Here is a 22,575-nt window from a genome sequence, read left to right on the forward strand (position 1 = left end):
AACAGTGATGCTGCTGGAGAAAATCATCTCTCTCTTCCCCTTACGCTGCCTCTCACACAAACTCAGCAAAGGTTTTCAAGCTAAATGGAAGATGCCGGTTTGTTAAACCACTTCTTTAAGGGAAAAAAGAGGACAAAGCTTTAACGATACAGTACAGGAAGACAAATACCTGTGCTAGTTTTATAATGACATTTTATTCAGAAAACAGTCTGTATAAAAATATTTACAAGTATTTTGAATTTCTAAGTTGCAATAAAATGCTATTCCTATGTCCAAATCTAGATTTTCTTTCTTCCAGTGTGTTTTAATCTTCCTCTTCTGCAGTCTTCTCACAGTAAAGGCAGTTACATAACACTGACCTGCTGCGTGAGCAATGCTCAACACAGACTGCAGTGTTTGCATAGTGGGAGCTTTGTGTGTGCTGTTTCAGCATAAATTTGTCTGTTATGCAGGGAGACAGGGCTTCCCTGCTCTTTCCCTACCCCTCCAGGAGACTCGGGATTGCTCAGGGAATCTTGCAGCTGGGTCAGCCAATGAGGTCAGGCCAAGTGGTCTTGGGCCTCGCCAGTGTGTCAAGCTTTTCTTCCAAAACGTAATATCTATTTTGAGTACAGCACCAAAGTCCTGGGCTTCCACTTTTTGTCCCTGTAGTGAGCCACAACACTGTTAAATGTATATGAGTCTTGCACAATACAGATGTAAATTTATATCAGGTTATGTAGAAGATGTATTCTGTTAAATTTGTATTTTTAGCATACATGGTGCTCCTTATTCAATATAAAGCAAGCAGTGCTTAATTCTAAACACAGTTCTGGTCAAAATCTTGTTTTGAGGAAAAAAACCCAAAATCTGCATTTTGTCGTGATGAAAAAAATACAAAGCCTGGTGCATTTTCAAGGGGGACTGTAATGAGCCTGACTCTTAATGCTGCTAACAACGCTGGTGGCTTCTACAGGCAAAGCTTTCTGCAGAGCCCTGTCACCCAGCCTTGGGGTCCTGTGGCACCTCTGTCCTGTGACTGCCCGGAAACAGCTTCCTGTTTCTTGTAACCCTGGTTTGTAAACAAGCGTGCCTACATGATGCTGCTCACCATTACCTATTTGAAACAAGCATTCACTTGTAGCCATCATTGTGGTATAAATCTAAACCATATAAAAACATATCTGACCAGAACTAAGTCATCTGTCACTTTGAAAAGGGCCTTGAAATATTCTCTGGATTACAACATAGATACTATTTACAAAAATGTAATTACCTCTGTCGTTTTTCTTTTGGTTTAAAGCCTAAATAGGTAATAAAAAAGAGATACTGAATATTTCCAGGAATGACTCGTTTTAAATAACAGGCTCAAGGTTACAGAATGTGATACTGATGGTTAGTTGTGATGGAGCTTGCAATAAATTATCAAGAGTGCTCTGAATAACCACAAAAGTTTTCAACAGTGACTACTTCTGTGATGAGTTAACAGGTGTTTGAATTAAGTGCATTACAGGCATACACCATATCAAACCAACACTTGTTTTGCAGCAGTCTCCATGCGTGATTCCGCAGCTGGGGAGCACTCGGCTGTGGGGATCCTTTGTGTGCAGAGCTGGGTGAAGGTCTGTGTGCGGGCGCACAGGCAGGCACGCACCCACCGTGAGATGTGAAACTGTCTCCTAGTAAGCACTGCCTTCCCTTGGCAGAGAGGCAATTCCTGTCAACGGAGCAGTGCTGGTGGCACAGCTAGGAACTGAGGGTGGCGTTGCGCTCCTCCAGCTGCTTCCGTATTTGTGACTGGAACAGAAAGACAACCCATTACTGTTTGTCGGCACGCGTGCGGATGTGGGTGAGTATGACCAACCCGATTACTGACATTTCTTAGGAAGTAGTGCTTTCAAGCCTTTACATTTTCTTCTCATTGCTTCCTTCATGACTCAACATGTGTGGTCTGTGCTGATGATCCATAATGTTTACCAACCACATAATGACATCCTTAAAGATGGAAGTAATTTTTTCTTCCTAATTAGCATGCATATTAAAAGTTGCATCCTAAAAACGTGACAGTGGGTTTGCAAGCATATACATTGTGCCCCTGTCCTTGGCGCTTCCCCCTGTACTCAGCACTGGTAAGGCCACACCTCAAGCACTGTGTCCGGTTCTGGGCCCCTCTATTTAGGGAGATCATTGAGGTACTGGAGTGACTCCAGCAGAGAAGGGCAACAGTCTTATGAGTTGCTGCTGAGGGAGCTGGGCGTGTTCAGCCTGGAGAAGAAGAGGCTCAGGGGAGACCTTACTGCTCTCTACATATACCTGAAAGGAGGGGTCAGCCTCTTCTCCCAGGCAACTAGTGATGGACAAGAAGAAATGGCCTCAAGCTGCACTAGAGGAGGTTTAGGTCGGACATGAGGAGGAATTTCTTCACAGAAAGGTTGATAAGATATTGGAATGCGTTGCCCAAGGAGGTGACAGAGGCACCATCCTTGGAGGTATTTAAGAAGAGACTGGAAGTGGCACTCAATGCCATGGTCTAATTGACAAGGTGGCCATCTGTCAATGGTTGGACTCAATGATCTCAGAGGTCTTTTCCAACCTAATTGATTTTGTGATTATGTGAAAACTACGTATTCCAGTCTAGTTGGCCTGGAAGCCAGAACAAATATTCCCCTCTGTGGTGGGGAAAACCCTGTTGCAGGTGCTGAGAACTGTAATATTTGGGTGCTACAGTACTGGGGGGTTTATGATTGGCAGTACCAAGGGTGCTGCTGCCTAAGCCGTCCTGCCACGTAACTGCACATCCCTTACCAGTTTCCATCGCAGTATTTTAATCCACTCATCAGCTTCTATTCCAGTTTTTGCGCACAGGTAGTATGTCCTTAGTGGGAACACTAAACTGTAAGAAAACAGAACATTCTTAGATTGCTAAAACAACTGGGAGTTTTTCCTAAAACTGAGCCCAGCTGGCCTGTGCCAACAGTTGGTCAGACAGAGCCGGGCAGGAAGGCTGTGCTACCACTTAGTCATCAGGAGGGAGGTTAACCAGGAATGGCTGACAGTCATTTACAGCTCAGGGAGATGCTATCCTAGGTCCATGGGGATAAAAGACCCTCGTCTGGGCACAGAAGTGGTTACCATGTGACCTGTAGTAATGTCTGAACCCAAGATCCATGGGTCTAGGAGATGGTTATACAGGCTTACAGAATTAGAAAAAGAAATGCCCACTACACGTAGGCCCACCTTTTGCCAGCAGTAATTTGGCAAACCATGCAGGACTGACAAGAGGTTGGCTGACAGAAGGAGACTCATGACTTAGAGGATCAGCAGGGCCACAACCAACAAGGGACCTTTCAGAAGCACCCAGTTTTTACATTTCTAACTTCCCTTTCTATTTTGACCTTCCCAGCAAGATGAACAAAGTACTGCAGCTTACCAGAAACAATTGACTCTTTCCTGGGAATAGTCAAATTGCACAGCTGAGCATTCAGTTAAGTCAAGTGCCCGAATTGGTTCTGTGGCCTTGAAAATAAAATGTTTTTAAAATGGGAACATATGAAAATAGAAGATAAGGCTATCTCAGTTCATCTTCAGTGCATCTAGACCTTTACTAGATTTTTCCAGGCATAGATACAATAGTTGTAACACCATAAATCCAAACTAGCAAATGTAACATCAGTATTATCATATGAATTGATCTAAATATAAAAAACCCAGGACAGTTCAGATCTGGACAAACAACTAGAGGAGATCTCTAGTTCAGGAATGTTTGAGCTAGATGCAGACTGCTGAAGATTTGGCTGATGCCTTATAATGTAACTGACACAGCAGCAAATCTGGTATCACTTCCAACTAAGGTTTATAGAGACAAAGGGATGGGTATAGGTCTTACCAGACCTAGCCAGCTGTTGGAGATTTAATTAATTCCTAAGTGCCTTAAAAGGATGTAGCTGGGTAAGGAAAAATGCAGAAGCAGAGCTAAAGCAGTGTTTGCAACAGAAGTGATGGGTCTGGCTGCCTGAGCAGTGTGTGTGTATGCGTGTGTGTATACACACACACACACACACACACACACACATATATATACACACACATATATACACACACATATTAGTTTCTTTGGACAAGACCAGGAGTGTACAGATGCAGGGACATAGAATGTCTGTGTATAACTGCAATCCATCTCCCTTAAGAGTTTCATTCTCCCTAGGTGTGAGAGTTCTTCCTTGCTTTGTTTCAGCCTCACAGTGTTAAGACCTCGAAGAGGCAGCTTAACCAGAAAACCACCTTGCTTTCTGCCCAAACACCCTTAGCTGTTCCCATAGTCCTTCATCAGGTGTATAGAGGTGTCTGTTCCTTTCTCTTCTTTCCTTACATTTTTTGTTGGCACAGTGGCTAGTAGTTATAAGCTTCACTAGAGGGAAGCCACTTGTACTGTGGTGTGCTACCAAATGTCATCCTAGGACTAGCTGCAAGCTGCTCGCCTGTAGGTATCTGCAACCCCACAGCAACAACAGGAGTGCCAGGAGACACCAGGCCTGCTGCTGGGAAGGAGGCCATATTCCTGACAAAGATACCTTCTTGCCTGCTAAGTCACTAATAGAGTGCTGCCTCTTGAAACGTTATCCTGCAAACTTCATTCAAGTTGGCTTGAACTGAAATGAAAACTGATGGAAAGCAAAGCAAAACCATAACTGTTTATAAATTGTAATGCTTGGTGAGAGAAGGCAGTTGTGTCTGCTGTTGCATAAAAATCTGTTAGAGACTTGAAACAAGTCTTGGCAGAGGTGCAGAGGTAAACAGTTTGGCTGCGTTAATGAAGGAACCTGGACTGGAGGCATTGTAAGGGCAAAGAAACTCTAGAGGTGTTTCTTATCTTTACTCAGATTAAGATAGAAAGGGAGCACCAACTGTAAGGACACAATACTTTTCCCAGATGCTGCAGGTTAATCTTTGTCAGATGGAATTTTTTAATGAATGGTTTTCTATGTATACTTTTTCTATGTAAGAGCACTTGAAATAATAGGACGAAATAAAAAAATGCGAAACATACTACTAGTATTTTTAGAACTATTTGGATAGCACGCTATCTGTTAGGTTGTGTGTCTAAGCTACCAATAAAAGCTGTGTAGTGCTGGTAGCTTAAAATCCTCTTAAGAAAGCAACCCAACAATATGTTCAAGGCCAGGCTGGATGGGGCTCTGAGCAACCTGGTCTAGTGGAAGGTGTCCCTGCCTACAGTGAGGGGTTGGAAGGAGATGATCTTTGAGGTCCCTTCTGAGCCAAACCATTCTGTGATTCTATGAAAAAAACCACTGTAAACAACAACCCTATCTAGTAGCTAAGACTGACAGAACACAATAAATGTTTTCCAGCTGTAAAACTTATTTTCTCTTGTTGAAGTCATCAGCAAAACTCTGACTTTACTTGAAAAGTTTGACCCCTCTGACAGTATGAGAAGCTTTAGCTTGGGAAGCTGTGATACAGATGCGAGAAGCCAGAGATACAAGGAGGCTGCAGCTGCGTCTGTAGAGGTTTAAAGAGTAAAACTGGTGTTTGCTACTTACTGTCTGGTCTTTGAAATACTTAAGTTCATTCCTATGAAGTGTAAACCACCTTGTCTTCCAGTTCTGAAAGATCAAGAATGGATGGTAACTGTCTTGGGTGAATTTAGTCTAATGCTTCTTAGGAAAGAAAAACGTTTTAAAGCTGTTGACTTGCTCTGTTTTACAGTCATGCTCTGTTGTTGGTCAAAACACAAATTGTTCCTCTCTGCAGGGGAATGCAAGTAGAGCTATTTCAGCTCCACGTTGTCTGTAGGTTCTGTGGGTGATCAGAGTAGAAAACAGCAGTAAGAGTTTTCCTTACCTTAACTATTTTGCCTTGTTTTACCAAATACCCTTCTTTTGTACCAAGCTGTGAAGTAATAAGGAAAGGGATCAGGGTTAGAGATTGAGCTCTGCTTCTATTTCCCACATTCCCCTGTTTGCCTACATCCAGAAGAAGGAAGAGCAACCTGTTCTTAGGGAAACTCCCTGTAGCCACTTGCCTTTTCCTCACTCCAATGCTCCCCTCAGACAGCTCAATCCACCACTAGGGTAAACATGGACCTGTGCTGGCTCTGAAGGTAACCACCTAGACCGTGCCTCCCTCAGTGACCCACTGGCCTGCATCTTCTGAACCAAGCACAGCAAAATAGTTGCAGTTATAGTTTATGTAGTAAAGTTAGATGTTTCTGACTCAGTACATGTTGTAACCCAAAGCACGTGGGGTTCAACTGACAGTGAAATTATCCACAGAAATGCTCCTCAAATGCAAACTGGGGAAAGTACTGTTTTACTGTGGCATTCTCTTCTCTCAAACAACCACAAGCTTGAGAAGAAAAACCTGTTATGTTCAATGTGTTTTTTGAAAAATTGATTTTTGAGCTATTTCTCTGGTATCATGAGTGGCACTTGGACCTTATGGCTTCTCAGATCCTGAAATTCTGTGTAGGGACCTGCGAGACTGCAGACCTCTGAAAATCAAATTCTTGCCAAGTTACTACTTGTTCTTGAAAAAATATTGTCTTTTTATTTGTGGTATGTGGAAGTCAAGCTTCTTTGGAGATTAAAGTGTAACTTGGCCATGAAGGGTTGGTTGTGAGACACATCAGAAGTTGTTCTTTTATCAACTTTTTCTCAAAAAAATATAGTATATAACTAAAATACCTTCCTCTCTCTTCTGAGCAAACTGTTCTCGAGAAACCACCCGTCTCACTTAGATATGAGTTACAGAGGATTTAGAACCTCTAATTACTGTCCAAGTGAGTCTCAGATGTCAGAACGGGTGGCCCAAATGGATATGATGATTTTTTTGTTGTTTTTTTAATTCATGATAATGTTATTGCTAAGATGGCATTCTAAAAGGAAGATAACAGGACAATGACAATTTTTCACATATTCTTTGTTTGGATGGTCAGACTCAGTTAGGTCAGCTGCAGATAATGTTTTCCCAGTGACACTGAAGGTTTCAGTGGCAACATTATAAAAGTGTTTGTTATGGGACCTTACTTAGCAAGTCTGTGTTTGTTTTACCTTGGTTGGCAAAGACTTCCTGCATTTACAAACCCATAAAGGGATGAATTACTTGTCTTACTCCATAGCTCCCTCCAGCAATCATGCTACACTCAGGCCAGAAGCAACCCTCCTACCAGAACACAACTTACTGAGGGAGCATTTGGAACAAGATCACTTTCTGTCCTTCCCGTCTGCATTGCAGTGTGAACTCGGACGGATTCATAAATGGAAGGTTCTTCCACTTGCCGTGGGTAGGGATGCTTTAATACAATTAAGGTTCCTGGAGAGAAAAAGAGCAGGAGTAATTCATCTGGCAGGACCATTCAAAAAAATAATTGCCAGTAGCTACCTGTTTGTGGAATGATTAACTTTACCTTTTCCTAAAATTATAAATGCAACTGTGAAAACTGTAAATATATGGTCCCTTTTCAAAACTTTTGAACTTATTAATGCTTGCAGGGATCACTTGACCCATTAAATTCCCTTCCTGCAAAGGAGGCTGGCTGGCTGGGTAGGAAGGATAGGAGGCCATAACAGTCATTGGTTTTGCCAAACAACCCACTGCTTGCTGGTTCAACCACTTAATCTGTCAGAGCTTCGAATACAGACTTCCTACCAAGAAGCCCATGTTACCATCGCCTTTAACTGTTTTTACTGTAACTCTTTCCAGTTAAATGTTTTGATTATGGCCATTCTTTGTTCTCTAAATAGGGTCACATTTATTGCACTTTCCCTGAAAAAAAAAAAGCTGCATTCTCAATAGTGAATTTAATACACTATTCAAAATAGTGAAGAACTTGCTTAAAATAGTAACTGCTATGTGATCTCACTTCATTCTTTAAAAATAATGTCACAGCATACCAAGTGCTGCTCCATTTGCATTTTATGCTGATATTGCAGGTCTTAAAGAGAAGAGATGCTAGAATTGGTAAGAACTTGGACTTGAAACCTACAAGTGAATGAGTAATTTAGTAATTTTGTAATGGGAAAGGCTAAAAAGTGAAGTGGAAAACTTATATTTGAAGTAACCAACTGAAATCTGTTCAGAGGCACAGGGGGTGTATGCAAATGTGATATATGCAACTTGCCGTAAATGAAAAGTCAAAATTAGTTTGTCTCTCTGGTCTTGCAGAAAAATAATGCTTTATCATTTAAAATGAAATTGAGAACACACCCATCACCATTCTACGGAAACTACTCTTAAGCTGTTGCATAGAATCAGAGTACCATCATCTGTACACCATGGATAAAGAGCCCCACTGCAGAACTGGAAGGTCTAATTTAACATTTTATACAGTATTTATTTTTGAGTAAGTTCTCTGTGGCTTTTTTTTTCTCCACAAAAGATACTTGTAGAGAATCATCAAGTGACTATACACAAGAACTAGTAAAAGCTGCACTGGAGCAAGATTCTCCTTTTGTGTTTATGTATGGTATCCATTTCTACAGAAGAATGAAATTAGTCCCCTTGTTAGAAATGTTAGCTTTAAATGACTGGGTTTCTGGTCTGGCTAATTACCGGCTACATTTTTACATGTTTTCAAAATCATTTAGTTAAAAACTGATAAACAAAGCGAACAGGTAAGAATAACATGTTGACCTTGTTACTTTGAAAGAAGATCCATCTTGCCTGTTCAATAAACCATCTCAAAAAACACAGTAGCCCCACATTCCTTATAGTTATCTGTAGTTTAGAAGGAAGTGTACACATTGCACTTCAGAGAAGTAGATGATGGCAAATTAAGCTGTAATACGGACAAGGATGGTTGGGCTTGAAGCACAAACCTGCAGCTGTCCCAGTACAAAAGAACCACTGCACTCCATGGACCAGTTTGCATGGGTGTAGGCCTCTGTGTTAAAGTACTGATCAAAGAGAGTCTGGTGAGCCTCTTCAGACACAAAACTAGCTCCTGTGAGACAAACTTAGGTGGAAGATAGTGGAAACCATCACACATCCTATTTCATGCGTCTCTGTCGTATAAAATCCTGTTCAAAAGCAAGGAGAAGAAAAATGCTGTCTTCCTTTACTCTTTCATTCCTGATCTCAAAGTGTTTCTATAGAAAATTGCTTGCAAGTATAACAAGGAATAAGAAAAACTGGTCCAACTACTTTCTACTAATGTCTGACCTAAAGGTCACTTGCTGCTTTTCACTGAAAGTGTTCCCTACGAAATCACTCTCTTCCTGGCCCTTCTGCCAACCTGCAGCGGGCCTGGGATAGACATTCTGCCACACTGAGGTGTGGCTTAGAGTTGACACCGATGAGCCCTTACCCCATTTTTGACAGAAACTGGTTACCATCCAGGACAACTTTGACACCTGTATCTGAAGGAACATTGCCTGAGTGCTAAAACTCTCTTCTTCTCTACTGTTATCCAAGGTAAGGTAAGGTGGAATGTTTCTTAATGTGATGTTCAAGTTTATCTATTTTTTTTTTATTCTGTAGCACATCCAACGTGGAGGTTTCACAGAGCCAGCAGAATCTGATTAGGAAGCCTTGAAGTGACAAGTGAGCCCATCATTCAGCAGTTTTGATCCCATCCACAGAGATCACGTATCACCAATGCCTTGCTTACTAATGTGTGTAACATGTGCAGTGAAGGAATGAGGAATGGGTCAATACAAGTTTTGTATGTCATCCGAAATTTTTACGGAGTTAGGCCTGTTGATGCATATCTGATTGCACAGGAAAAATAGCTTACTGGCACAGAGGATATAAGTAGGAACTCTGTGTTCAAACCACTCTTCAAAGCAATTTAAAAAGAGAATGCTTTGGAAGATACTAGTGCTATATTGAGTGTACAACTTATTTTTCTTGGGGGGAAGAAATTTGCAAAGCAACCCTTGAATTTAATGTCTGCATTAAAAGAGCACTGGTGACATATTGCAGTTATGGCATGTGCCAACTACCATTTAACTGGTCTCTTGCATATATAACTAGTACTACTCTGAGTTATTTGCATACACTTTCTACAGAGGATACTGGAGTTTTTGGCACTATCTTGTACTGACACATCTTCATCTCTTACGTTTAAAGAAAAACCTAAAACTGTCATTATTATGATATTACGAATCTGTTTCTCCAGGGGTTCTAGTCTAGTCGTGTTCAACTCACTTGTAGGAAACGAGTTTAATCTTTTGAGCTTTAATTCAGGCAGCACATTGTCTGTTAAAGAAGCCTGTGCTTTTTCTTTCTTAAAAGCAAGACAAATCACTGTGATGGCAGATGGCATCAGCAGGCTGATGCACTGTAGACAGGAGAGCTGGTTCAGGCCACGTTCCCTACAGGAAAGAGGAACATAACACTGCAGACTTTTTCCTTAGATGAAGAATAGTGAAGGTAAACAATTTCAAGTCCCTTTTCCATTTATTCTTATAGGGGGATTTCAGCTTCACAGATGAATATTTATTTGCTCACTAAATGCCCTTTTTGAGAATGTTCCATTCCTTCCACTACAGGCACATTTTGAAACACTTCATCCTCTGAGAAATCAAAAGGAGCTCATGTCCCTGGTTAGCAAAAACCCAGCAAACTTACATATGGTTTACCTCCAGAGTACTTGAAAGATTTTTTTGAAGTGGAACATTTTAGATACCTGAGGGTAATACAAATGTTAATTTATGAAGAGGAACACTTCAGCAGTAGGTCTACTTGCTAACACATTGGAAGCTCCTTTTACTTAAATCTGTTTGAAGCATGACTACAAATGTATTCATACAAACATATGGCTCTCCTTACCTGTTTCACTTCCAATTAAAGGCTGATTGGCAAAATGCATGACCAATTCCTTCAAGCTAGAAAATTCATTAAACCCAAATTTGAATGAAGTTCCTGTATATTCAACATGGAAGTGTTTCACAGAATCTTTTCCCCTAAAATAAAAAAAGAAAATTTGTCAAGGCATAAATGCCAGAGGCTTTTGGGATACACAATCCTTAAATAGCAGCTTTCACTACAGGAAATCTGGCCTAGAGCACAGGCTGACATTCATTGTCCTAGCAGTAATACTACTGCCATTACTTTCCCCACTAATACTCAACACATCCAAGAATCGGATTTGAATTGCTGCTTTACAGATATGAGATGATGAAAGCCTAGAAAGGCCAAGTGACTTAACCCTTAATTTAACTCTTGCATCAGTAAAAATACTCATAAAAGAGATTTCAAGCCTTCTGCCTAAAAACAATTATATCCTTTCACTTACTGGCTTTAGTCTTGATATTACTTGGGACGTGTCTTACTTTTCGGGAAGCATCATAATCTCATTTAAAATATCTTCTGTTTCTCTTTCAAAAATAAGCTGACTACTTTTTGCACCCACAGAGGGGTTTAATAACCTACTTTTAAATACCTAAGGCTTTATAATTTGTCTGCTTTGTCTCTATTTGGATGAATGGTTCCTCTGTGATGGGCACTATCAAACATGAACTAGGGTCCTTTGGCCATAGGGGAAGTAACAGCATTTGTTTGTGAAACCTGATGGTATTAGAGAAGTGTGCAAGGCCTCACTTCCTGGATGGGCAATTATTTTGACTCAAAAGAAAGTGAAGCACTTAATGAAAGTATTTCTGCAGTGAAAAAGTTACTTTTGTTAATGTTACTAGCACTCAAAATAGTTCAGGGTAAACTTTGTTTGAGCAAAAACTTATATAGGAAATATATTGAAAATAGAGCAAAGAAAGAGATTTATAGCGTCTTTTCCATTGTTTACTGACACTTCCACTGAAGATTATGATTTCAATCACTAGGTATTTAAATATTCATCTCTGAACAGTATTCATGATATTGTAGAACGTGTCTCTATTGGCCTCCAACATTTTTGCGCTACAGTCAGCTGGGGCACAATGCCTGCAACAAGCCAAGTACAAATGTAGCTTACCAGCACAGAGCTGCTGTAACTCTGCTGCAATGACAGAATTTTCCGTCTTTTCCTCTAATTTCATAAGAAATATAATGTTGCAATGAGAGCAACTTCTACTCTGCTTCCTACTTCCTTTTCAAATTGGCTAATTTCACTGGGGGAGCAGACTTCGGGCAATATGTGCTCTCCCTTCCTACAGCTGTCAATAAAACCCTAAAGGGATGTCTAAGCAGTTTTTCCTTTAAGAAAATCCAAAACTATAATAATGACTAAAGTTCCTCGTGAGGCAGAGGCAAAAAGTAAAGTAAAAGCTACAGAAGACATTTTAGGAGAGAAAGAAAGTGACAGTCAGAATTGCTAAATTTATCCTTTCCACAAAAATGTATCAGAACAAAACTGAATTACTTATTCTAAAATTAAGTTTTAATATTAGTGAAAAAATTGAAAGAAAAACGTAAAATTAAACAAACACAGAAAATAAACATTTTAAAATCAAAATCAGTATTAAGGGAGCAGTACCACCAAAAACTGATGTAACACAATAAAAGATCAAACTCCAGATTAGGCTATTCAGTTCACATAGTAATGCAACAAGTAATTCTTGAAACTACATGAAGAGCTGAACAAAAGATTGGAATAGGCCTGAAGTAGACTTTTCTAGGTCTTCTAAGGCTAGAATTTGTTAAAGCAGCAAATTTATTTTCATTAACTAACACTTCTGTTTCCTATTAAAAGAGCAACTATTTAAATTTCCTTTTATTACAATAAATTGATTCCTGAGTGCCCTTTAAAACTAGCTTAAATGTATATTTTCAATTGTCTGAGGTAGATTATCTCAAATAATGCTTAGTTACATTTTAAAGTCAAAAAATATTAACAAGAGAAACAACAGTTGATTTAAAATTACTTTTTTTAAGGAAAGCTATTACTTACAAATACCACTATTTTTTTCCTAACGCTTGCACTCAATTCAGTCATTGCTACTCTGAATACTCATTTTGTAACATCACCTTCAGATCTGTCAGGCGCCCCCAAAGCTCCTTGTATAAACAGCTGCCTATAGTGGTAATAATTTTAACAGTGTATGTATAGGCACACTTGCTCCTGACCTTCTGCCAGAAAAGGGCGAAACAGCTCATAGTTGCCTTTTCTGGGGAACAGGGTATGTGCAAATTGCACTTCCAAATTGTAACAGCTTGTGGTACTGCATACGCAGAAAGCCACAATCTCAAGGGCATATGCTGTGTTCCTGTTTGAGTTGTAAATAATCAGCATCATTACAATGTTCAAAGTGACTTTAGCTCAAAAAGTTACTGAGATTCAGCTGAGCTGTGGCCATCAACTGTTCAGAGGCTCAGTCTGAGGCAGAAATGAGCTTGAAAGCAGTAGCTTAAAATTTCACTCTAAGGCTGCTTATACAGTTGCCAAAGGCTAAGAATGTATTTAGGGTTGGTTACCTCCTCTCAGCTGACATGCAGGGACCATCTTGTGTGTCTAATGCCTATGTCCTTTGTGTTGTCTTGCTAAAATACTGTGGCTTCTCTCCTTCTTGGGAGAGTCTTTAAATGTAATTCGTAGTGAAGTACCCAGGCCAGGTTACCTGTGCTCTGTATTGGTTATGTCCTAAACTCACGTAAATTGCTGTAGTTGACTTCAAGGGCCTGACATCTGTCACCTGCAAAATACTGTCTAAATCAGTCATGCATAACTGGCTAAGACTGAACCCTAGCCCACAGCAGAGGAGTAAAACCATCAAGTCAAACACTGGAACATTCTTCAGAGATGGTGGTTCCTATTCAGCAATTCAGAAACTAGTGAAGCTAGCTACCTATTAAATGGTATGTTTGCCACTATCCTCATCATAAAACTTCTCTACTCCCATCAGCTGTTTCTTAAGATCTTGTAACTGCCATACAGATTTTTATCATGCAGACTGAAAATCTACAGCCAATCCATAGAATGATGTTTTCTACCAATAAAATTAATTTATAATTTGGAAAAATGAGAGCAACTGTCTAATCCAATCCATTTTTTTTTCCCTAACCAAATGTCGTTCAATGGGATTACACCATTAGGAATATACTTCAAAATAGTCTGAACCCTAGGAAAAAATCTGTAGGTCATCTCAATGCATAAGACATGGAAACAAAGATGGGAGTAAGTGCAGCATTAGATTAATTCACTCTGCCCATACCCTACCTTACAGAGAGGGAGTACAAATCTTCCCTTTCATTACTCTTCCTCAAAAGATAGCTGCCATCCTGCCCGTTGGAAAGCAGCAGCGCTTCTGCTGCGTGCCGGGTGAGATTATCATGGTACCACCTGGGAAGACACAAAGAGTTAAAGCATCATTCTCTCAGCTCTTAACTGACAGTTGCTGCAGCTTTTTGGAGCAGGGTTACAGAAGGAGGAAGGACTGCAACAACACTGCTACAATTTTGAGCTACCATCCTACTCACAGGTTACAAAGATCCATGCCCCTTTCAGCAGCCACCTTTTGACATGCTCAGAAAACTATTTTTTGTTAATGCAAAGTTGTGTACAAACAGCTGACAGTTTGAATCTAAAGAACCCTGCAAACTCTACTTGTCTGAGCAACAAGTTACCCAGGTCTGTGCTGATAAGGTGAAAGCAATTTCGGGGGGTATACAGAATCCTCTGTCTATTTTCAGAATCTGTACTTCCTGACATATGTATACGCTTTGGTACACTTCCTCTTCTGGGGCAAACAGGCAGCACTTAAACTCCTCACAAACTCTGTATTTCCCACAACAAATCTACACTACTAAGATTTGCAATTAAACATGCTTGCCTAAGCTCAGAATTACAGGGATCAAAATTAAGTGATGAAATTTCAGTGAAAATTAAGAAATCTCATCGTTGTTGCCACTTGAGAAATGGAGGAAAGCATCTAAACATCTGCTTCAATTTAACTTCAGTGAAAATTAACTTCATTTTTCTATGTGAAAAATTTTGCAAGGAATTCAGAGGGGAAAAAAAAAGTCCTACAAAGAAGTCCAGGAAATATAGTTTATGGCTTTCTTTCAATTCATTTCCATTCCATTTCATTTTAATGTTCCACAGTAGAAACACCCAATTTCTTTCAACAGTCAAGGATCTCCTTAGAAATGAACCTGAGACTGAACACAAAAAAACGCTGCACTATAAAAGGTTGGAGTTCCAATCCTTTAAGACATGTGTGTGCAGACATTAACAATAGCTATATACACCCACTAGAGCCTCTGGTGCAGAAGGAGGGAGGGATACTACATCCAAGGCATAGTTCTGCAGGGAACGAGCTTCCTGTGTCTGTGAGTGAAGTGGTGACAGGTCTCCTTTCCCTTCCTTTAAACTGTGTGTGCCTGTAGCACTGGGCTCAAAGTCTATCACTGTTTCAGCCAGAGAAATACAGTTTCACTGAAAGCAGAAGTGTCATCATAGCACTTTCCAGAATTTGTATCCTGGCAATCTTTAAACTGAACCCAGGTGCAATTGTATACTCTTTCACCTTAGCTGTTCTTCGCAAGTTGCCACTAAACTTGTCATTTCACACAAAGCTTTAACTCTGAATTTGGACAGCTGCCTAGCTGAAAAGCCAGTTGGCTGATAAATTGCTTTATAAGAGACTCCAGACTATTAACCCAGCAGAAGACAAGATCCATGTGAAACTCAATACTGACAGGGTATTGCTGCTTTGGCTCTAGACTGTGGTTCGTGGGCCATCTACACAGTGGAATAATATAATGAATACTTAAAGATCAAAGTGTCATCTTCTGAAACACCTGTCAGCCAAAATCCACTTTGGGATTAACTGCCCAAGTAAGTATCAGCCAAAGGTCAGATCTATCCTGATGTGAAGAGGATCATATCAGCATGCACATTTGGCTGGACCTACAGCTGGGAAGGTAACACTGTGTTTTGAGTGGGATTTCGTAACACCAATTCTCTCACTTCCGTGCAAAAGAAGCATACGTTGACAAAATCTGTAACCGATCATTTGCATGAAGGAGGTGAATTTAGTTTGACATTGCTCATAAGCGTACTGTTACCTTATTTCCAGACATGCCTTTTTCTAAGATTTTAATTAGGGTTTAAAAAGTGCTATATTTAAATCCACGCTCTCTTTAAACATAAAAGGCCAGTGACTAACAAAATTTTAGCACTATGCAAAAAAAAAATAAATAAACTAACCAAAAGCCAACAACAAAACCCCACCCACTTAAATAGGAATATAATTTTGTTTGAAAGTGCAGTTTTGCTGACAAGGTTGCACCAGTCATCTTGCCTAAATATGCTGTCTCAGACAAAAATCCCTCAAATGTAACTGTGCTCCTCTTGCTCATCTTAAAAAGTAGAAGTGGATGTGAGGCAGTACTGCAGATCTTAGTGTCAAAGGGACTGTTATACATATTTTGGGGTTTTTTTTTCTTCCTGACTGTCACAGATGGTTCAATTGGGTTACTTGGATATTCCACTGTAAAAACAGTCACACAAAACTTGTTGCAATTGCACAAGCATAGGTAATATTTTAAAATGCTGTGGAAAATTTAGAATTTGCACCACAGACCACCAGGAAGGTAAACAAATACACACCTGTGCAAACAGCTTGCTCTCCCAATCAAGCCTGCCTGATGATACAAATAGAAATAAACGGGATTAAAAATAAACTCAAACAGGTCTGTTGAGAGACAATACTAGGTATACTTGAGGTAAATTTAAGTATTTGTCAGAGGGGGAATCCTTCTTTTTATCTGTTTCAGAAAAAAATCATTTAAACAGTTCTTTGGAATTTGCAGGCAAATCAAGATGGGAGACATGGATCATTTGGCAAAACACTGTAAGAGGCAGTCACCTTTAGCTTAAATTTTGGTTGTTTTCTGAGTGATACCTGAGACAGGAAACTGTTGGATAGAAAACACAATACCGAATCTACCTTCTTGCCTTCTTAAAATGAGACATTAAGGAAATCAAAACACTTTACAAACACCCATCTGTTTGAAGCTCCTAGAAAGTCCTTCAAAAAGCTTGGCCTCAGTCTTTGATTTTGAACCATGGTGCACATCCTGCATACTAGGCTGTTTCTGAAGCTCCTTCCAAAAGTCTTTTTTATAGATTCCTGTATTCACTACAAAAAAATTTCAGAAATATGCTCTGTACTTGGACACTCAGACTGAAAATCATCAGTAGTGTAACGACCGTGTGGGGTTCCTGATTCAGATTTACAAGAAGAAACACAAGAAGAAAGACAGATGAAAGTCCTTTCCTGCTTTAAAGCCACTTCTGCTGGCTACCCTTGGCCTTGCACACCCTCCTGTCTGATATGTAGAGGTTTTTCTTTTCTAATGATTTCATTTCTCCTATAAAAAAAATCCACATCCTCACCTTTTCAGGGTTACTTCTCCATGATTTGACTAGCAGTCTCAGTCTCAGAGTTTATAACTGCTGTCATTTATCCATTCTGGTTACTTTAAATTTGTCCCAAATGACATTAAATCTCTTAATCCCATACACGTAAGCATGTTTGTGTTATCAGTGTGTGTTGTTGAATGGCCATACTATTCTTCATGCTCTTCGAAACAGAAGAGTCTGCTGGGCCAATGAAAGCACATCTTAGGATGGGCATGCACACCTAGTGAGATTACCTTTGTTAATCTTTGGGGAAAAAAACATTTTCAAAAATTAGACTATTCTTTAGTTCCGAGCGCATTTCTGGTAATGCTGTTTTTGAAGAAACCATATGGATATCTTGCAAAACATTACTGCCTGTGTAAATAGGGGCTAGTGAATAAACTTGTAGCTGGCATTAGGTGGATTAACTTTTTAACAGTAACATAATACACAAGGAGCACAAACACTCATTCATGAAAGAATGAATGTTGAGTGACTTGGGTAACTCTCTTCTCAGCCATTTCCATGCGCAAACTGAGTAATACCCAGTACAAACACTTGCTTTTCTCCCTCATAAAAATGAAAGACAGTCGCACCAGAAGAAAGAACAGCTGGAAGTTCTGAATGCCATTTGGTTTTAGTGCCTGGAGTGATAACTCTGAGGTATGCCCAGCTATCAGATAAATGCAGTAGGCAGAGGTCACACTTAGTTTTTGTGTCCTTATCAGATGATGTTCTCAGATGGTTATAGCCTGGATACAGTTAGAAAGTGTGTGCATGTTAGGCTTGCTGTTGTAAAAAGTCAGGCAATTCAAAGTTCCTTCTCTGAAGCAAGAAGGACATTCTGGGTATTCAGCTGGGTGAATTCTCTGCTCCCTTCCCAGAAGCTCCCTCCCCTACTGCAGGTGATGCTCCTCAGTGGGTGACCATCCCTGCGGAAAGCACCTTGCAGGACCCAAGCAGAAACACTGCAAATCTAATTCATCTCTCAGACACTTCTGAAGGGTAACAAGAATCCTCATTAGATGTGCTTGCAGTAGGACTTCACTCCAGTATTATTCATAGCAGTTATTTACCCTGAGTTGGTTGGGGTTTCTTGTTGTTTGTTCAGGGTGGGTTTTTTTTTGTGGTGGTAGATGATGACAAGTTTTGCACCTTTTTTTTTGTATTAAAAAATATCTTCTTCAGCAAGGAGTTGAATTTGCTTACACTTTGAAACTATACTCTAGGTTCAAAATGTATTCCCATTCTTAGGTTAAAGGAATGATACATAGTACTGCTTGATGGAGTGCACTGACTTATCTCCTCTGATTGGATTCAATGCTCTTCACATGCCTGTAGTCCAAAAATGACTCTACAAAACTGACTCACTAGTTCTCTATTTTTGGCACTGGATTTCAGCAACTTCCAGATCTTATCTGTCAAGTTGTTTGGGTTTTTTTTAAACTTATTTTCTTAATATCAAACCCTAGAAGCATTGCCTGCCATCTGAAAGTTGCAAAAGGGTACCTCATGTCACTAAAAGTAAAGTTTTGGCAAGGTTTTTAATGGCACATGAGTTGACAGAGCTCTAGAGAACCTACAAAGGGGAAAGAATGCTAAGACAGAAGTTATAGGTGGCAGGCAACCAAAACTGGTATTTATTAGACATCCTTTCAATGTGTCACACCAAAACACTTAATCACACGCCTATGTAAAGCACTTTGTTCGAATACAAGGATACCATTACATGGGAAAAATAATTTTAAAATAGAAATAAAAGGAAATAACATCAGTGTATCCAGCCTTAAAACTCCTGCCTTCTAACTGTAGACTTTCACTAGTTCAGCTTCTGTTTTTCACTTCCATTTTCTCTCCCCCTTCTTTCAACTGCCTTCATTCTGATTTTCACCTGGTCTTTCAGCCCACTTTCTAGCCGTTTTAATTTTTTCTTTGTTAAAATTAGAAATATAGATGAAGAAAAAATTCTTATGACCATATACCCTGTTCCAGTCATACACGCTCCTCAATTCCCCAATTTTATTATCACCTGATCTAGGCCTGTGGCCCAATTTCTCTTCTGTTACGAAAACTAAGCATGAAGTATATTGTTCAGACTTACAAATACCATCTGTCATGGGATTATCAAACCTGGAGGAGCATAAAAGCTATACTGCAAGCGGTGACAAAGAAAGCTCAGACTACAAAAGGAAAAAGGCTACAAAAACTTGTTTCCTCTTGCCCTGTTCCTTTCACCTTAACAGGCAAACAGTGTCGCCCAAACTATGCTGTACTGGGACAGAAACTGCACTACCAGATCAGCCTGGAATTACTTGGATGACAAGATATTCCACATTCTCATCTCTTGCGCAAATAATGTGAACTGCAATGTGGAATTCCCCAGACTCACGTAGGACGTGATCAGTTACAGGAGCTTCACACTGCAGTATACTGGCTGTCCTTGTAACAGCAATAACTGCAAGTGAAAAAAGGGTTGACTCCAGGAACAACCAAAGAGACCTTCAAAGAAGAATCCCAGTGTCAGTTTCCCTTTCCTTTAAGCCAAGATGTTTACGTCTCTTTTGACAAACTTCAGTGTTTCCTTTTAAACATTTTAGTATATTTAGGGACAAAATTAATGAATGAGACAACAAGTTTTTAATAATGTGTTTTGATTTTGATCTCCCTTTTCATTAGGCATTAGGTCCACTATATGCACACCCTCACAATGAACCTGACTGTAAGCTGAGTTTTCACTACATTGCTGACAACTTTCCATTTTGATGAGCAGCTAACCCGGTAAACTATGAGCATATCCTGGTACTCAGCTTCCTTTCTTGTAAAAGGAAAGGAAAAGTCCTTCTCATTTCACACTTCTTCAAACCTTATCCAACTTCTTTGATTTTTGCACCATAAAGCAGAAGCTCTAAAATAACCTCCTTCAAATACCCCCCCAAAGGTATCTGAATTTCAAAGCTGCTCCTCATTTGAATGACTGCTGTCTCTGCTGGTCTTTACTATGGCAATGACACACGTTCCTCACCAGAACTGGGTCTGAGTTGTGCTAGATACTATGTTGGGTGCCAGGGAAACTCAGCACTGTGATAGTATCAGGAACTAAGTTTAGGCTGGAAAACCCTTGTGATGACTGAAAACTTAATTTTATGGTCTGGAAAGTGACACACCCACTTCTCACAGCTGTAAAAGTATTTGCACTAAGAGACCTTTTAGACTATGCTACAAGAATGCTTGCTGTGTGAGGACTTCTTTTTCCTCTTTATAAAAAGACAAAAAAAAAGTGACCTTAATACTAGCTGAAAAGAAAAGGTCTTGTTTAATAACTTGAAGGGATTCTTTGCCTGGCACTGCACCTTTAGTGCATTTAACTCAACAGGCTCCCCTGAAGGAGGTGTTTAGTATTCTGTGATAGGGTGAAAAGTTTAGGTTTTCCATTGAAGTGGAAATAAAATAAAGAAACTACAGCTTTAAAAATGCATATTTGTATCACTCTCATTTGTATCCTCTCCTTCTCATGGACACCACATCAGGTACCACATCAAGCTGCAGTACTACAAGATCATCTATGAGGATGAACTCCTCGCCAGCGAGTGAGGTTGTTACTAGGCAGGCATTACTGGCACATATCAGTTCAGACCATAGAGTGTAAATGAAAAAAAGTTTGGTAATTGGGAATAATGCTACCCACAACAGCTGCAACTATTTTTTTTTCTTTCTTCCCTGAAGATATTATTTTAGGATGAACATAACCTTACAGATGCAAAGAAAAAGTATATAACAGCCACGCCGGGTACCACTTGAAAGTGACTTAATATCAGACCTGTTAGATGCTTACATTAACAGGCATTTCTTTTAAAGGTTCTTCTAAATACGAGAAAATATCAGCAGTGTTTAGATAGTAATTCCAAGTAATTTTGTTGCACTCCAATTTCTTCTCTAAGTGAATTAATCACAAAAATATGCAATGAGTTGGTCCTAATCCATAAGTACTCAGGAAGCAAAACACCTTTACTTTTTTCATTTATTCTTTTTGAAAGCAGAGGCGGCACTAGAGCCTTTTTGCTTTGTCAGAATCATCACTAGCCTTTCTTCTGCTTTGCCTCCCCTTTGCTTTGCTGCCACTGAACCTACCCTCCCTGCACCCACCTGTGCTGTTCCTCCACGACAACGCTGCCTTTCTCCTGTAAAAAACAAAACTAACTGCCAGGCAAAATGGGTGTCACATCAGACAGGGAAGGTCTGTTGCATCCTTCAGCCTTCCTTTTTGCTCCTGGGATTTTTGCTTTTCAATGAGTGTGATGTTCTCGTAACGGCTGCGAATTACAGCACCTTTGGGAAGCCTGCTGCCTCCCAGGTCCCAGCGAGGAGCAGCCGGCATGGTGGCTGGGATAGCAGCCCTCTGCTCCAGGGCCCAAACCAAACTACAGGGAGGCAGCCAAAGGGAGGGCACGGGGAGGACAGCAGCTCTGATTCCAAGCTCTGGGTTTGGCACTCCCTTGAAATGAGGGAAAGTGACACGGCACAATCTGGGCTCTTCCCATCAGAGAAGGTTTCAACATCACAGAGATTCTCCGAGGGAAACTGCCGCAAACTCTCCACTACATTCGAAACGCCTCCTGTGCTCCAGTTTTTCCTGACTATTATTTATTCCTCCCACTCACCTGTGGCCTTCCAACCTTTCACACCTGCCGCAGGGACGAGGCACTGGGCTTCTCCGAGGGACCGCACACCACGCCCGGAGCCCTTTGGCGGGCTCTTTGAGACAGACCCCATGTTGTCTTATCACTCACTTCATTACCAAAACCCAGCAGCAAGAACCAGCAGCTCCCACCCTGTCAGCTCCCATCGGGTGGCGCGGCACCACCAAAATCCAGCAGCAAAGAACCAGCAGCTCCCACTCCCTCGGCTCCCGTCGGGTCACCCGACACCACCCCAGGACGGTCATTTAGGGCGTCCTTCGTGCGGGGACCCCCAGGAGCGCCGCTTACCCGAGCGCCGCCAGCTCCTGGTCCAGCGGCGCGGCGGGGCGCGGCTCCCGGCGCTGGGTCATCGTCCCACGGCCGCTTCTCCGCCGCCTCCGCCCCGCCGGGGAACGACTCCTGCCCGCGACCGCCCCCGCGGGACGCTGAGGAAGTGCGAGGTGGCACCTCCCCGGGCGGATCCCGTCCCATCCCGCCCCGCCGCCGCGTTAAGCCCCGTCCCCAAGGAAACGACCCCCGCCCGAGGCTTTGCGGGCGCCTCCGGCCTCATCCGCGGTGCCCGGTGTGCGCCATGGCCCTCCCATCTTGCTAATGCTT

The 22,575-nt window shown here is 40.9% G+C and overlaps 1 protein-coding gene across 1 annotated transcript; it reads right to left on the reverse strand.

Moving 5' to 3' along the window:
* Nucleotides 1-232: 232 nt before the first annotated feature.
* On the reverse strand, nt 233-22,352 carry DAPP1 (dual adaptor of phosphotyrosine and 3-phosphoinositides 1). The gene is made up of 9 exons (XM_027677148.1): nt 22,267-22,352; nt 14,093-14,215; nt 10,771-10,904; nt 7,181-7,311; nt 5,842-5,889; nt 5,541-5,603; nt 3,410-3,495; nt 2,785-2,872; nt 233-1,776 (listed from the first exon to the last, which is right to left on the reverse strand). The coding sequence occupies exons 1-9, from the start codon at nt 22,326-22,328 to the stop codon at nt 1,726-1,728; spliced, it is 786 nt and encodes a 261-aa protein (XP_027532949.1). The 5' UTR covers nt 22,329-22,352; the 3' UTR covers nt 233-1,725.
* Nucleotides 22,353-22,575: the final 223 nt, after the last annotated feature.

The sequence above is a fragment of the Neopelma chrysocephalum genome, unplaced genomic scaffold, assembly GCF_003984885.1.
Source record: "Neopelma chrysocephalum unplaced genomic scaffold, ASM398488v2 Primary Assembly neopelma1_42b, whole genome shotgun sequence".
In the NCBI taxonomy this organism is placed as follows: domain Eukaryota; kingdom Metazoa; phylum Chordata; class Aves; order Passeriformes; family Pipridae; genus Neopelma; species Neopelma chrysocephalum.